General features: G+C 50.0%; 1 protein-coding gene across 1 annotated transcript in view; it reads right to left on the bottom strand.

Moving 5' to 3' along the window:
* Positions 1-10,114, bottom strand: part of CBFA2T2 (CBFA2/RUNX1 partner transcriptional co-repressor 2) — a 66,153-nt gene extending 56,039 nt beyond the window's left edge. Inside the window, 1 exon segment of the mRNA XM_040608110.1 lies at positions 10,020-10,114. Within this exon segment, the coding sequence (XP_040464044.1) occupies positions 10,020-10,047 (28 nt within the window). The 5' untranslated portion in view covers positions 10,048-10,114.
* Between the last annotated feature and the right edge of the window lie 4,860 nt (positions 10,115-14,974).

Raw genomic sequence — 14,974 nt, 5'->3', positions numbered from 1 at the left:
TAAAAGTCTTACAAATTTCATCCCATTAACTTTATCTCAAACTTAACTATCTTAATTAGAGGTACAGGGCTCAAGGGAAACTGCTGTAATTATTAAATGGGAAATAAAACCTGATGAACACAGTAGCTGCAGTGACTGAAGACGTTAACATTTAAATAAAACTGGCAGCAGTCAAGTCAAGAAACATCTAAAAAATTACCTGCTCAACAGTTTGTGTGCTCTAATAGTTGTTTACCCATTCACATGCACAAAGGTTGGTTTTTTTCCTCTTGCTAAAATCAATACTACACAGGGAAAAGAAACGCTTTGTTCAATGAGACAAGTATATTCAAGAAGAAAAAGGACAGACAAGAGCATGTGAACATTTCTGGAGTACCACAGTGCAGAATCAGGCCAAGCAGGTGCTTTTAGATATGGGCGGCAGGGATGGCAATGCTAAAATCAAAGAGGATGCAGGTCACCTCCAACACTCCTTTTGCAAGGTCCCCATCCACAAGCTTTCCAAAAGAGGGGTATCTGCTGCTGTCCAAGATTCTTCCCAAGAAGATTCCATCAAATTAACTTCTAGGTACTCAGCATACCTAGATTGTAGTGGTTTGACCCTGGCTGGATGCCAGATGCCCACCAAAACCGCTCTATCACTCCCCTCCTCAACCAGACAGGGGAGAGAAAATACAACAAAAGGCTTGTGGGTGGAGATAAGGACAAGGAGATCACTCTGCAATTACTGTCATGGGCAAAACAGACTCAACTTGGGGAAATTAATTTAATTTATTACCATTCAAATCAGAAAAACACCTTCCTCCCACCCATACCTTCTTCCCAGGCTTAACGTCACCTCCGATTTCTCTCCCTCCTTCCCCCAAGCAGCACGGGGACAGGGAATGGGGGTTGCGGTCAGTTCATCACACGCTGTCTCTGCTGCTCCTTCCTCCTCACACTCGTCCCCTGCTCTGGCGTGGGGTCCTCCCTGGGCTGCAGGTGGAGATCTGCTCCACCGTGGGCCTCCACGGGCCGAGGGGCACAGCCTGCCTCACTGTGGTCTTCACCATGGGCTGCCAGGGAATCTCTGTCCGGCGCCTGGAGAACCTCCTGCCTCCTTCTGCACTGACCTGGGGGTCTGCAGGGCTCTTGCTCTCACACAGCCTCATTCCTCTCTCCCACTGGCACAGACATTTTTTCCCCCCCTGCTTAATATGCTGTCACAGAGGCACTACCACTGCCCCGATGGGCTCAGCCTTGGCCAGTGGCAGGTCCATCTTGAAGCCAGCTGGCATGGGCTCCATCAGACATGGGGGAAGCTTCTGGCATTTTCTCACAGAAGCCACCCCTGTAGCCCCCCTGCTACCAAAACCTTGCCATGCAAACCCACTAACCTAGATACAGAGGGAAGATCACACTTTCACAGAAAAAAATCACCCTCTGCGAGGGGAGAAAGGCACCAACCAGTGTATTCTGAAATGTGGAGACTCAGGTGGACTAAAGGAAGTAATCTGGAGTCAGGCATTTTGCAGCAGAGGAGTAAAACTCTCAAACTCTTGGAGTTGGTCTAGGAGTAGTAAATGGATGCAGGTGATCCACCAAAAATTCAATTTTGTGTGACACTGATTTGCAGTCCCTGATACCCCAGTCAGATTTACAAGCTCTGTGAACAAGTCCCTGCCTGTGTCTAAATTCTGGCCTCTCCTTTCTGCATACAACTTTATAGGTGAGGGGTGGCTTGGCTACAGAAATGGATGTATAGATGACAGCAGAGACTAGGTTAAGGATCTATTCCTGCCTCTGTGATTATCGATACCACAGCCCTGAACCATTTCAGCTCTGCAAAGGTCCTGGAGATGCTCTCCCAGATCTGCTAAACCAGTTTGCTTCATGGTTGCCAAAGATTTGCCGTATTTTTTTTCTGGAAACCATCCTCAAGATTGCTGCCTTTTCTCTCCATCTCTAAGCAGATCTCCTGGCAGAAAAAAACTGGTCCCGGGAAGCAGATGGCTCTGTGATAAGGATATCAAGTTTAATACAACTTCCATCTATGAAGGGGGGTGAGAAGGGAGTAGGGAAGGCTCAGAAAGCTAGAAACCTGGATGCATCAGCTCGTACATGCACGCAACCATGGCACAAGCACTGAAACACACTCAAGTACATGCCCAGCCTCAAAGAGCAGGTAGGTGTCTAGGCTGACACAAGTGATCTCAAGCTAGGCTTGAAGGTTTTTCAGTGCCTCCTGATCTGTGATAGTTTAGGAGTGGAAATGCATCACTGAAAGAACATTCCTGAAGGCGACAGAGTTTCTCAGCACAACATAAAGTACAGAATGTATCGTTACTCACCATGGGAAGGTGATCCATCAGCATCTGTAGTGCGAAGAGGGAAGCAAACAGCAGAAGGAAAGCAAAGCGCTAGAAAGAATTTCTGGCTAGAATTTGCTGCTTTAAATCTTCACGTGAACATGGGCTGTGTGCTGCAGAATGCCATGCTCGCATCGCGGAAGCAAAATGGGCACAAGGCTTCCATCCAACTCAGATTTAATGGCATAGAAGATAGATCCGCTCTTTGAGAAAAATCCCAATTGTTGATTTCTGTTTTGTCTGGCGATGGAGCACAGTATTCCTCCTTCCTTCCTGCCAAAAGTGGTTGAAGTATGATGTACTTTAAAGTAATTACAGTAGCTCATCCCAGAAATGGCTGCATTTCAAACTAGGCAGGAGATACAAAAGTGGGGAGTGGCTCCCTGATGAATGTTTAACCTGCTTTCAGACCTCGGGATGAGAAGATGCTCTTCAAAACAAACTATTGCGTTTTGCTTCCAATACCTGTCTGATTTGTCTCCCTTTGATCTGCCTGGAACTGCTAGCACCTCCATGCTCTTGCTGGCAAGTCCAGGGCAGCACTGTCCCAATGCAGCAGCCACAGGCAGGAGCTGCCTTCCTACAATACGGCTCAGCTCGATACAGGGGTTTTTTTGTTGAACTGATGTCTCTCCAACTCCTCAGAAAAACTGGCTAACATTTGGCTGTGACAACCCTGTACCCTTCTAAATACGCAGCCTGGGTTTTGAGTATGCCTGGAAGTGTTCAGTATTCTGATTATTGGTAGAACAGCCACAATTATCCAAATAAAACTATTACTACATTGGGCCTTAGATCATAAATAGAACTTAAATGGATTTTATTACATCCCAGGAAGCAAGAGCTACAGAAGGAAAAGTATTGCTAAGTGTGCATTGCTACTACCTATCAATTTCTCCTAAACACTCAGCACTTAAGAAATACCCAAAGAAGCACACTGCTCCCACAGCATAACTACTTCAAATTCCCCTCTGAGCTCTTCCCTTTTAGCCAACTCGCATGGTACATTTTAGCAGCTGAAAATTAAAGGGTCACAATATTGAGCCTTCAGGTATCAAGTTCACAATGGAAATAGCAGCTGACACAGAAGGGCACCGCTGAGCGCGGCGGTAATAATTCTGTTTGCCTCAGAGCTGGAAGCAGCTCCCTTACACCAAGTTTGTTATTTAACTCAGCAAGAAATGAAAGAAAATGCCACAGCCGTGGATTTATTCCTTACACAGCCTCTTTCAAATCATACTCCAAAACCAGAGCCCCACTAGCAGTGAGAGTCCCTAACTTTGGCTGCAGCATCCTCTTTAATTCAAGTAACTCCCTTTCAAGTGCCAGCGAATGCAGTGATGGCAATGGCCTAAGTGAAGGCTGTGCTGTCCTTCAAGCCCATGCGAGCTCTTCAGCTGGAGCCCAGCTTCCAGAAGACTTCACAGGAGGCAAACATAACTAGATGCCTCAGGTCCAACAGCAAGGAACGACAAATCCGGGATGTCTGACAGCCGCCGGCCCCGGCAGGAACAAGGAAGGCTTCTGTGGGGCCCCGGGAAGCCAGCCAGATACGCCTGCTTCCCGTTTGCCCCTCCTCACGTCATCCAGGAAAAGCCATCTTGCCACCCCAGGGACTCCCCACCTGGGCCCGCTCTGTGGTGACAGCCCAGGCCTGCTGTTACCTCCCAAACAGATGCATTTATTCTCTTGAGAGTCTCCTACATCTTATCTAGCTGGCAGTTTCCAAATGTCGATCGCCAAGTCCAGCTAAAGCCACTTTAAGCCCTTTTAGGCAATTATTCCTGAAAGCGTTCCGGCTGGGGAGCAAGGAAGGCAGAACGGCAGCCCCGCGGCAGGGTCCCCCCTCGCTGTCCTGCTGGGACGGGTATGGAAAGCACCTCCTGCACCCCGCTCTGGTGCCGCTGTAAACAGGACCTGGCACGGGAATGGATGTACAGTTTACAAAGATCCCTTGCTTCAAGCAAATTTGCCTCTCAACACATGGCCAAACTCTCACGCAATAAATTAACTATTTGGCAGCCACTGAACTAGCACTGGAGCCAAACCAATTAGGGTTTAATGTGATCCCAATTTCCTATTTCTGAGACGGGGGTTGGGGAGTGGGGGGCAGAGAAGGGGGAAGAGGAGGGAGAGAGAGCAAACTAAATCCCCTCCTGGTTTATAAATCCTTGCCAATCATCCCAGATAAACCTGTCACCCACAGCTCTAAATCTGTATCTGCACTCGCATGCTCCAAGGGACGCTATGGGAAAAGGCGCATTGGATGCAGCCAGCCTGATTCTCGACATGTGTTTTCCATACTTGGGAAATTCAATCATTTAAAAAATATTTACCAAGCTTTGTCTTTAATTAGAAAAACATGACGACGGATAAGGCGAGTTATTGTTTCTAAGCTAGAAATGTCAGAGATCCTAATGATGTCAGAAGATAAACCCCATTACTGACCCACGTACGCGCTGCCAGGCCGGCAAATGTTTCAAAGGTTTTTTTCATCTCCCCTCAAAGTTCAGCCCTTTACAGTCACAATTTATCAGTGGCTTCTTGGCCCCCACCAAACCTAATCAGTGAGGAGGAGGGAAGACTCCTGCCTGCAGATCAGCTAGATGGGGTGTTTTAATGCAAAAAAGCTTGCACAGCGGGGGAGGAACATGGGAGCCATTTGACTTCTTCGTGTTTTAACATCCTGACTACAGTACCGCCCCTGCACATGCAATTATGTGCCATCACCTAAAATAAGCAAATTAATCTCATTGGCACCTGGAAATGCCGCAGGCTGATATCCCCAACCTTTAAAAAAGTGTTAAAAAGTTTCTGCTTAACTAAGACCAACTGAAATATTTGCTCCTAAGAACAGAGCCACAAAATATTGTGTACCACAGTACTCACAAAAGAAAAGAAAGCTGATGGTGCTCCAAGCAAGAAAACCACAAGTGTTTGTCTGCCCAGGACCATGTGTGACCATACAGATGTACCCCACACTACAGCTGCTTTTCCACCTCCGTTTGTTCAAGCACCTCCAGTCAGATGCAGAGACTCCACAGGCAGGATGCACAACTTAAAAGTATAAAGCAAGTATTTGTTGGCTAACAGATACAAAAGATAGCTGGGATGTACTGAGTTATTAAGCTAAGCATTTGTGCGCTCACCAGTCCTGATAAGGCGTCTGAAGAGTCAGGCAGGGTCCCTGGATCAGCTCGCCAGCACTGCCCAGCTGCTGTCTGCCGCCAGCCCAGTCCCACCAGAGTCGGTGATGCTCAACCCAACCATCCCTCACCAGTCCAGCCTACTCCCACCTACACCGACAATGTACAGCCTCCCTGTTTTCTTTCCTATAGGTTTTTATACCTCCTTCTCCTCCTCCTGTTGCCTCCTGTCAGAAATGATAAAATGCACACACAAGCCAAGTGGGAGCATCCCAGGTGATATATTTGGAGGAACTTGCTGTTACAGCAACTAGGTGCACTATTAGGAAGTGATAGACTAACTCCCAAGAGATCATGAGGATTAAAAATATGGATGCACGTAGTTCAGGGAGAAGCTGGTATTGACACTAACAAACCGGTGTGTCTATTAAGTCCACTTGGAGAAAAGCAGCAGTAATTCTGCAAGCACTCACTAAGCATTCATCCGATTATTTTATGACATCCACAGAAAAAAAATGGCTAATGCTACACTTTCCATTCAAAATCATACCTGTAATGAAAAAATTCTGTAATATTTCAAAAAGCTTCAAAGTGTCACTGATAGACCCAAAGTCAAGACAACAGCATACCATTTATCTTCTGAAAATATCCTTGCAATCCAAGGTTGAGGGCTATTATCAACTACTATCTTAAATACCAACATAAATCTACACTGGACAAAATCCCTGCCTGAATAGCCTGATCCTTTAAATTATACCAAGACCGCAAAGCACGTCTTTGAGGAAAACATATGTGCAGACTTTGACCTCAAGGTCCAATTGCCAGATAAGTTACTACCTGTAGAAGTTAGTGCTTCTCTCTCTAGAAGAACATGAAACAGAGTAAAGAATGTTTGAACTGAGCTCTAAGGTCAGGGTTGATTAACTTGAAGTGCACAAATACAGCCAAAACAACATCCATGACACTTTTCATAGCTGAATCAAACATCCGTGGGTACACAGGTGGGATGCAGCAGGAAAGGATGGGAAGGTGATGGGGACAGAGGAGAAGTTTTCTGCTCCAGACATGGGCTGGACAAGTGCCTTCAGTATGGTGGTTTTTGGCCTTGAAGAGTTTCACGTAAATTGCCTGTCTGGGTGGAAGCACTGACTCCAGGACTTTCTGTATTGGAGGGGGAGAGACAGATTCACTTCTCACCTCTGTGAATTTTACAGCCACCCTCTCCTTCTGACATCAAAGAGTTCACCTCTGATTCTTGCCAGCAAAAGGTAAACCTGAGCAGTCCTCCTCCCCACTGCAGTGTTTCATGGCAACATCTTGAGATAGCTGCAAAGCCTTGGCAGCTCAGGCTGATGGAAAGTGTACTCAGCTCACTATTCCACTCCAGTCCTGCTTTTAAGAGTCAGCTACATGAGCTCTACTTGAAGTACATGCTCTTTTCTATCCCCAGAGAAGGTGCAAATCACAGAATCACAGAACAATTGGGGTTGGAAGGGACCTCTGGAGATCATCTAGTCCGACCCCCTGCCAAAGCAAGGTCTCCTCGAGCAGGCTGCACAGAATCACATGCAGGGGGGTTTTGAATGTCTCCAGTGAAGGAGACTCTGCAAAATCAAAAAACTTTTCTTCTCTGACTGCTTTAAAAAGTCAGTTTATTTCATGCTTCTGAACACTGGTGCAAGGGAAGAGAAACACTGTAAGCCTTTAATTTTACAGTATATGAAAATCAAGACTAAGTCCCTGAAAGATCTATCTCCCCATTGGAAATATCTATGTAAGAAAAGCATGTTCAGAAGAGTCAGTATGTGCCTTAAAATAATATGGAACATCCCAAAGTTTCAAAGCAGTTCCATATTTCTTCCTTCTTTCCAGATCACTCGTTTCACACTGAGCACTGAACCATTTCTCTGTAATACATACCCAAAGAAATCAAGCAACCTCCTGACATTGCCAGCAACTGGATTTATAATACAGCAAAAATCACTGGGCTGATAACCAAGGCAAAGCATATAATTTGTGCTTATAAAAATTATGAGTCTACAGCTGGTTATTCACCTTCTTGAGAGCAAAGATAAAATCCAACAATGTTCTTGGGCAGACACTAGGCCCAAGAACTAAGTGATGTGCCAGCGTTCAGCCTGTTCAATAACTGGCACTAACAGGACATCATTACCTGCTCTATCTACAAAGCTGCTGAAGGCTATAAGGTGTATTTACGTGCTTATGCTTGTAAAAGAGCTGTGTGGCTCACCAGGGTTATCATTAGCCCATCACCAATGGATGCCGAGCTGCAGGCGTATTAAAGGTGCCTAAGAAATGATGCTTTAGCTGCCGCCAAGTCATCCAAAGCATCCCAGGTGCTTGTCACCCTCTCTTGCCAGTGGCTACTGCTTTGCTGTACCTGCTGGTGAAAGGTCAGTGCAATCACTTCCTGACTTGGTTCTGTCAGCGGGACCCAGATGAAAACCCTAATCTCAGACATGGTTTAATATTGCTAAACTGAGCGACTATATACACATTTACATGTTCTGGCCATGATCCGGAAAAACATTCAAACAACTTGCCCCAGGTTGCAGAAAGTGTCACAGCTGAGAGAGGAACTGGTTTCACATACCCATTGTGAAGCTATGGCTTTAGGCACAAGATCACTGTCTCCCTCAGCTTTTGTTATTTTAAAGCAGGATTTCGAAGGCCCGTCCCTCCCCCCAGCGCTCAGTCTAAGAGGAACAGGGAATCTCACCAGTCTTTGCACACACCATCAAGCTGTGCCATGAGCAGACACACTGGGTGGGATTTGTTTCATCTAACTCCTTGTTGCCAAAGCCTAAGTTAGCTGTCCTGGACACCCCTTGCAGTCAATGAAAAAGCTCAGGCACCTCCAGTGTGTAATTTGACTCACCCGAAGAGAGATGTCCAAGACTGATGAGATGAATCACCCTCAGAAGCGCTTGCTTCTCCCCTGCGACTGCAAATGGAACTCAGAGGAAGGAGATCAGGCACAAAGGGCTGACTTTTGGACAGGGAGATTAAAGCAGATGACCTCACCCGAGCTCTTTCTGTAGGGCCTTTACTTCAAGGCAGACAAAATGAAAAGCCCTCTATGGCAGCGAGGTTAGGAGCCCATCACCCAGGTGCCAGGGTTCTGCAAACCCCCGTGGATGTTACCACGGCTTGCTCACTGCTGTGTCCTCCTCCCGCCGCAGCCACCTGGGCCACCTTTTTAAGTCCGCATGCTTTGACAGACTAATATTTGCAATTGCCTTAAGGGATAAGAACCTCACCCTGAACATCTCCACACATTTTGCACTAAGCAGCACGATAAAGTCTTCACCCACCCTCTGCAATTTCCATCACTTGGTAATTCCTTCCCCGTATCGGGAATGAAGCTTTCAGGGTGGTTTCCACATTAGCGTCAGCATCTACCTTTACATTGCTTCCCTATGAGCAATCACACTTCATTTCATAATTCCCTCATTTCCTCTGAGCTTTGGGATGTGCTTTTAACTGCTTTTCTCCTTTCACTGAACTATGACTTATCAACAGCCGCCTCCAGGCCATGATCCAGCCCCGTGTAAATGGCCCGGCCGGGGCCCTGCCCTCTGGACATCCGTTACAGAGGGACATCGCGGCTCTGGCAGGCACCTCAGCTGAGACGCTCTCCATCCACTCCCAACTGTGGATAAACAAATACTGTGCGCAGAGGCATGGATGAGGAAAACATCAGGAGGTTAGTGTGGTGAGAGGCACAGGCTCACCATCTACCCTCCTCCTTGTTGCGCTTCCCTCTCTCCAGCCGAGCCGGTCGCTTTCAGAGAGCAAGTGCTGCGGTAACAAAGCTGCCCTGAGAAACGCACAACAGCAGCAGGGCTCCGGTTACCCACCAGCCCGAGTAGCAGAGGGTGCTGCACCAGACAGGCTTCACCCAGACACCCCGGGTCGGGGCCCACCTGAGCCCCTACAGGTCCAGCTGCTGCCGAGGCCACCGGCTGCTCCCAGCCAAGCCAGGGGCGAGCCGGGGGGCTGTGGCCAGTAGCGCCGCTGCTGCCCGCCCCTCTGCCTGCGCGGCCACGGCCTCCGGGCCCCCGCCCGCCCGGGAACCGCTGGGAAATGCCGGGGGCCACGTCGGGGCCGGTATGGGAGGCGGGGTTGCCCAGGGCCGCTGCCGGCCCGGCCGCCCGACACTGCGGGCCAGGCACGGCACGCCAAGCACGCTAACCCGGCCCGGGCACCGCTCGCCTTCACGTACCGACGTGCGCAGCGGGCAGAGCCGCGCCGGGCGCAGCCCCCGCCCTGCTCCCCCCCGCAGCGCAGGGCAGGGCAGCCCCGGGGGGCTGAGCCCGACGGCGGGGCCGGCCCCAGCGCTGCCCGCCGCTCCCCGCCTCCAGCCGCGCCGCCCCCCGCCGCCACAGGCCCGGCCAGGCCGAGGCGGCCCCGCCGCCGCCCGGCCCCGGCCCCGCTAGGCCCTTCGCCCCCGGCCGAGCGGCGCCGGGCGAGCCGGCGCCTCCCCCCGCGCCGCGGCTCTTACAGTGGCAGCCGCCCGGGATCCCCACCATCGCCCGGCTCCTCGGCGCCTCCTCCCGCTCCCCGCCGCGGCCCCTCCGGCCCGGCCCGGCCCTTCGCCGTGACGCTACCGGGGGCGCGGCCTACCCGGCCCGCCCCGGCAAGGCCGCGGGAGGCTTGGCCTGCTGCCGGGTAGCGGAGCGGGGAGCCCCTGGTTGACCACAGGCGACGCTTTATATATGAATTTAATTCTGAATTTTAGCCTAGTTGTGGCTTACGGCCTCCCCAAGACCATGTCACCTTATTCCCACTTGGGTGCTGAGGCCGCCCCCGTAACACAGAGGTGTCGGGGCCTGGGCCTGCGGCCCAGCGCTGGGGTCTCGGTGGTGTCACCAAAGCTCTGAGCTGCCTCCTGGCACTGCCTAGGCCCAACTGCAGTTGCCCAGCTATGGGGTATCCACTTCTCCAGGCAACCAGCGTCTCACCCCCTTCATCGTGAAAACTTTCTTCCTTATATCTGATCTAAACTGACCCTCTTTCTGTTTAAAACTGCTGCCCCTTGTTCTGTGACTACAGGCCTTGGTAGAAAATCTCTTCCCAGCTTTCATATAAGCCTTTATCTATTGAAAGCTACGATAAGGAAGAAAGGGGCTCTTCCCAAGTACCAGCTAACTCAGGGTCCTTCTGTGGAAAAGCCTTGCTACAAGCTCTCATGGTTAGGCATGCGGTTGTTGGCCAGGGAGCTTTGTGTCAGGAGATCTCCCATGGACTGCTGCATTGCCACAACTTCCACAGGGAGTCTGGCCACAGGAAAACACAATTAGATCTACAGGGAAAAAAACCCAGAAGTTAAGTCAAATATTCACGGCAGTGCTGAGACATGGTTTAACTCCGTAAAGTCTAAAGCCTGAGTGCTGTTTACCTCTGGTGGGTACCTCAAAACCCGGAAATGTCAGAGCTTGTGATGATGAGTTCTTCACCGAGAGCCTGAGAGTCCTGCCTAGGATTTTTGAGGCTGCAGCCTCTTGGTGAAGGCCAACTGGCATCTGAAAACTAAGCACAACCTTGCTCCCATCCTGGAGGGGTTTGCCGTGATAGGTGTTCTCTAGGGAAACTGCAAGTAGGCCAGCCGGGTCAGGGACTTCCTGAAAGACTTGAAGGTAGCTGTAGGAGGAAGCTCATGTGTCTGCAAATTGGGTTATAGCCAGTGTTTCTGTAAAATATATATGTCATCCTGGAAGCAGGGCCAGGACCCAGTCTCCCGTCCTAATTAGAACTCCTCACCACCAGTTAGCAAGTCAAGCTGGTACCAGTGTGGCTTTTGATGCCCTGCTGTCTCTTGGCTCAGCCTTGGCAGAGCTCATCACCAGTGAAGGAGAGCTCATGGGATGGAGCAGGAGATCCAAAATGACTGCCCTAAGGCACTATCCATCCTCTCAAGTTGCTGCCTGTATAATCAAGGCAGTAAAAGCTGAGCGCCCTACTCGGGTCTTGGGGGAAAAAGGGTACATGGGTCAGGGCTGCTCTTTCCCGGTAGGACCGTGCTCTCAACAAACTGGGTTTGGGCCTGCCCAGTTCTGGGCTGGTGGTTGTTGGCCTGCAGCCTGTTGAAAGGTGAGCTGTGGTGCACTGCAGCTCAGCAGTGGTTATATCAGGGAGCCACAGGCTTGTTTTGAGTTTGCTGACCAGGAACAGGAATCTCTTGGGCCCAGATGTCCCATGATGGAGCAGATCTAAATATGCACTAAGATGACAGAGGCATCTAGTCCCATTGTCCTTGTTTTGACTCAGTGGCTTTGCCTCCTCCCCTTGCAAGGCACCAGCACTTCCCTGGACCAGCCTGCCCACCAGAGCCTGCATCCCCCACGCAGCTCTTATCTCCTGCTGCGCTGGCTGCAGCTTGGCTCTGGCCTGTGTTTACCACCACTTCATTTCAGTGTCATCTGCAGCCTCGCTGTGGCCAAATTTACACTGGCGAAGCTGAAAGGGCTGTTGTGTGGGGTGCTGATAAGGGCTTTGGTTTAATTTAGCTAGTCTCCAAAGCGGCAGGCTGGGCTCCATCAGAAGCTTCACCAACATGATGGGCCCTGGCCATCTGGCGGTGCTCCTCAGACATAGCCTGGCATGTCCCTGAGGCTCACCCACGCTGCAGCCCTCCTTGTGCCTGAGCGTGGAAGCAGAGATGGGAATTGCTGTTCTGATGGCATCGGGCCGTTGCTGCCCTGCTCCGGGTCCTGTGCCTCCTGGGCACCATGACCATGGGGGGACATGCCCTGGTGTGAAGTGTCACTGCCTAGAATGGGAGTAGCGAGGAGAGCTGGGACTGCGAGTGCTGAGATGTGCTGGGGAAAGCTCTGAAGGAGGAGCTGATGTATCTTCAACTTCCCTTCTCTTTAACAGCTTTGCCCAAGGTAAAGCCGTGTGGGCACAGAGCAGCTCCATGACAGGGTCTGCATTGCTGCTTTGTTTCTAAAGATGAAACAGCTGCAGATGGAAACCTGAAAGAGGAGAGGATTGTGCTAAATAACACCAGGATAGAGCACATACAGGGCTTGAGCTTGCAGACCTCAATGCTGATGAAAGATGTAGGAGCTCAGGACTGCAGCTTGGGATGTTTCCATAGTCATATGTGACTTCCCCACAGAAGCAAGGTCTAGTTTCTACTGAGACGAAGAGGTGTGAGCAGGGATTGGTCTCTCCATGCTCTTTCTCGGGGGATCTGAGATGAGTAGTGCCAGGGTTGTGGGCAAGACCTGGAGCGTGGGCATGGTCCTTTAGGGAGGATGATCTCCGGACCCTGATAGTCTGCGAGCAGAGGGACCCTGTCACTGAGACACACACTGCTGCTTTAGCCTGCCCTGTGGGGAGCACCTCTTCCCCACCTCCAACCCCACAGATTTTCAGCCATACAGTGAGCTGAGCTTGTGTCATTCTCTCTGGAGCTGGGGTAGAGGTTGGGAAACATCAACAGCCATCGAATGAAGGAGTCAGTTGCAATTTTTGCTCTGTTGATACACTGGTACACAGAGCAGGGTTTATTTGCTCTAAGAGAAAAAAAACCAACACCCAGCCTTTATGAGTATGGATTTATGTTCTGCGTCCAACCGAGCAACAACTGTTCACTTAGCTGATGGATGTTTCTATACGTCCTTGCTCTACGGGCACATGGACTTTATTTGGAACCCTTTTTATCATTTAAATATGATGTACTTGGGACAAGATAAAGACTTCTCAGCCCAGTGCAGTATGTTTGCACATGCATCCTAGAGAGGTAGTATGTATGTCTAAATATATATATACGTGTATCACACCCAAATAAGCATCCATAGTTTTGCAAACAGCATTTTTAGGACTATAAATACACAGCCACTATACACGTTGTATATCTATAGCCAGTAAGACACAAAACCCCTTAAATTGTTCATACATGCACTCCACAAGGCAAGAAATGCTCCCATCATCTTTAACACATTTAATTGCCTGTGAGACAAACAGTCAAGTCATGGGCTGTGTTTTTCCATGGTGTACTTCTCTATTTGGTGCATGGGGGAATGGTGCTTGCCCTATGAACAGGTACTTGGCATCTGCTCTGTTGATTTGCTGGCATCCCATACCACAGCTTGTGCCACGCTGCGTGAGCTGTGCTCTGAAGACGGTTCTTTTCAGTTCTGTTTGCTGTCCTGCCACGTCCTCACCTGTACCTGAGCACTGATGTAAAGCACCCTTCTGGGTCTGATCTTCTTTCATTCACTGGGATCCTTCCATCTTCTGCTCCAGCTCCTGCAAAGGTCCTACCAAAGGAAACCTCCTTCATTGCATGGTCTTGAGTCCACCTCTGAATAAAGCCTGTCTACCAACATGACAAATGTGGGTGCAGGTGGGAAGCTTGGTCTCTGGGAGCAGGACTTTGCAACCTTGCTCCCATTCTTCTGAAGTGTGGGTTTGTGTGAACTCCCACCTCGAGGGAGGCCCTGTACAGCAGGGTATGGACCAAGGTGGGTCACCAGCAGGTTTGAGGTGCTTAGGTATCTCTCCTGGGCTCTGTCCCTGCAGCTGGTGAGGTAGCTGAGAGCAGCTGGAGGTTGTTCTCTCTGTGGATCTGTGTTAAAAGGAGGGAGTGGGATGCTGAGATGGAGGTCTCCCAGGTTGGGGGAGGGTCTCAGCTGATGACCGTGACCATGGTCTGGACCAAGCTCTCTTGGGCAAAGATGTATGCACATTCTTGCTTCCCCCACAGCTCAGCTCCTTCAGCCTTGTCCTGCATCTTCCTCCTGCCTTTGCTGTCCCTCCCAGGTCCCGCACTGGCTCAGTCCTCCCATTTCCTCTACAGGGAGGCAACTCTGGTGGCAAGGGTTAATGGTTCTGGTCAAAGCAAAGCGAACAGAGGAGCAAGAGGGAAAGTTATTTGGAAATCTCTCATTTCACAGGCATGTGTAGCTCTAAAAATGCTGAAGAAAGAGCAATTAGGGTCATAAAAATAAGTGGGAAAGGAGATAAAGGGTTTATCTCACAGGGCAGGTCATGGCAGAGTAACCTGCCTGCTTCCATCACTGGGAGCTGGTTTTCAAAACAGGGCAAAATGGAAAGTTTAGTACAAGCATCATTATCGTGGGTGAGAATGAGTGAAAAGAGAGCAGGGCAGATGGTGCCAGAAGGGGATGTCTGGAGCTTGGTGGAGTTTCCCAAGGTCAGTCCTGGTGCTCGGTCAGTGTTTCTCCTGGCACGCTCTGAGCACATGGAGGCAGGTCAGCATGGCTCGGAGAGGCAGGCGTGCCTGGTGCCAGGAGGATGGGATCTCATCGAGCAAGGACTGCTGGAGGAGGGGTGGCATGAGACCTGTTCACCAGGTGGCAGGCCGAGTGCACAGCAGCTATCAAACATGAACAGGCAATAATTCTGTGATAAAATCTGGAGATATCATTTATCACACAGGTCTGTTTCTTTAAACATGAATGTTTGAACCTGAGAGTGTCCATCCCA

The sequence above is a fragment of the Falco naumanni genome, chromosome 10 (assembly GCF_017639655.2).
Source record: "Falco naumanni isolate bFalNau1 chromosome 10, bFalNau1.pat, whole genome shotgun sequence".
Lineage (NCBI taxonomy): Eukaryota > Metazoa > Chordata > Aves > Falconiformes > Falconidae > Falco > Falco naumanni.
This window is presented reverse-complemented; position numbering and strand designations above follow the sequence as displayed.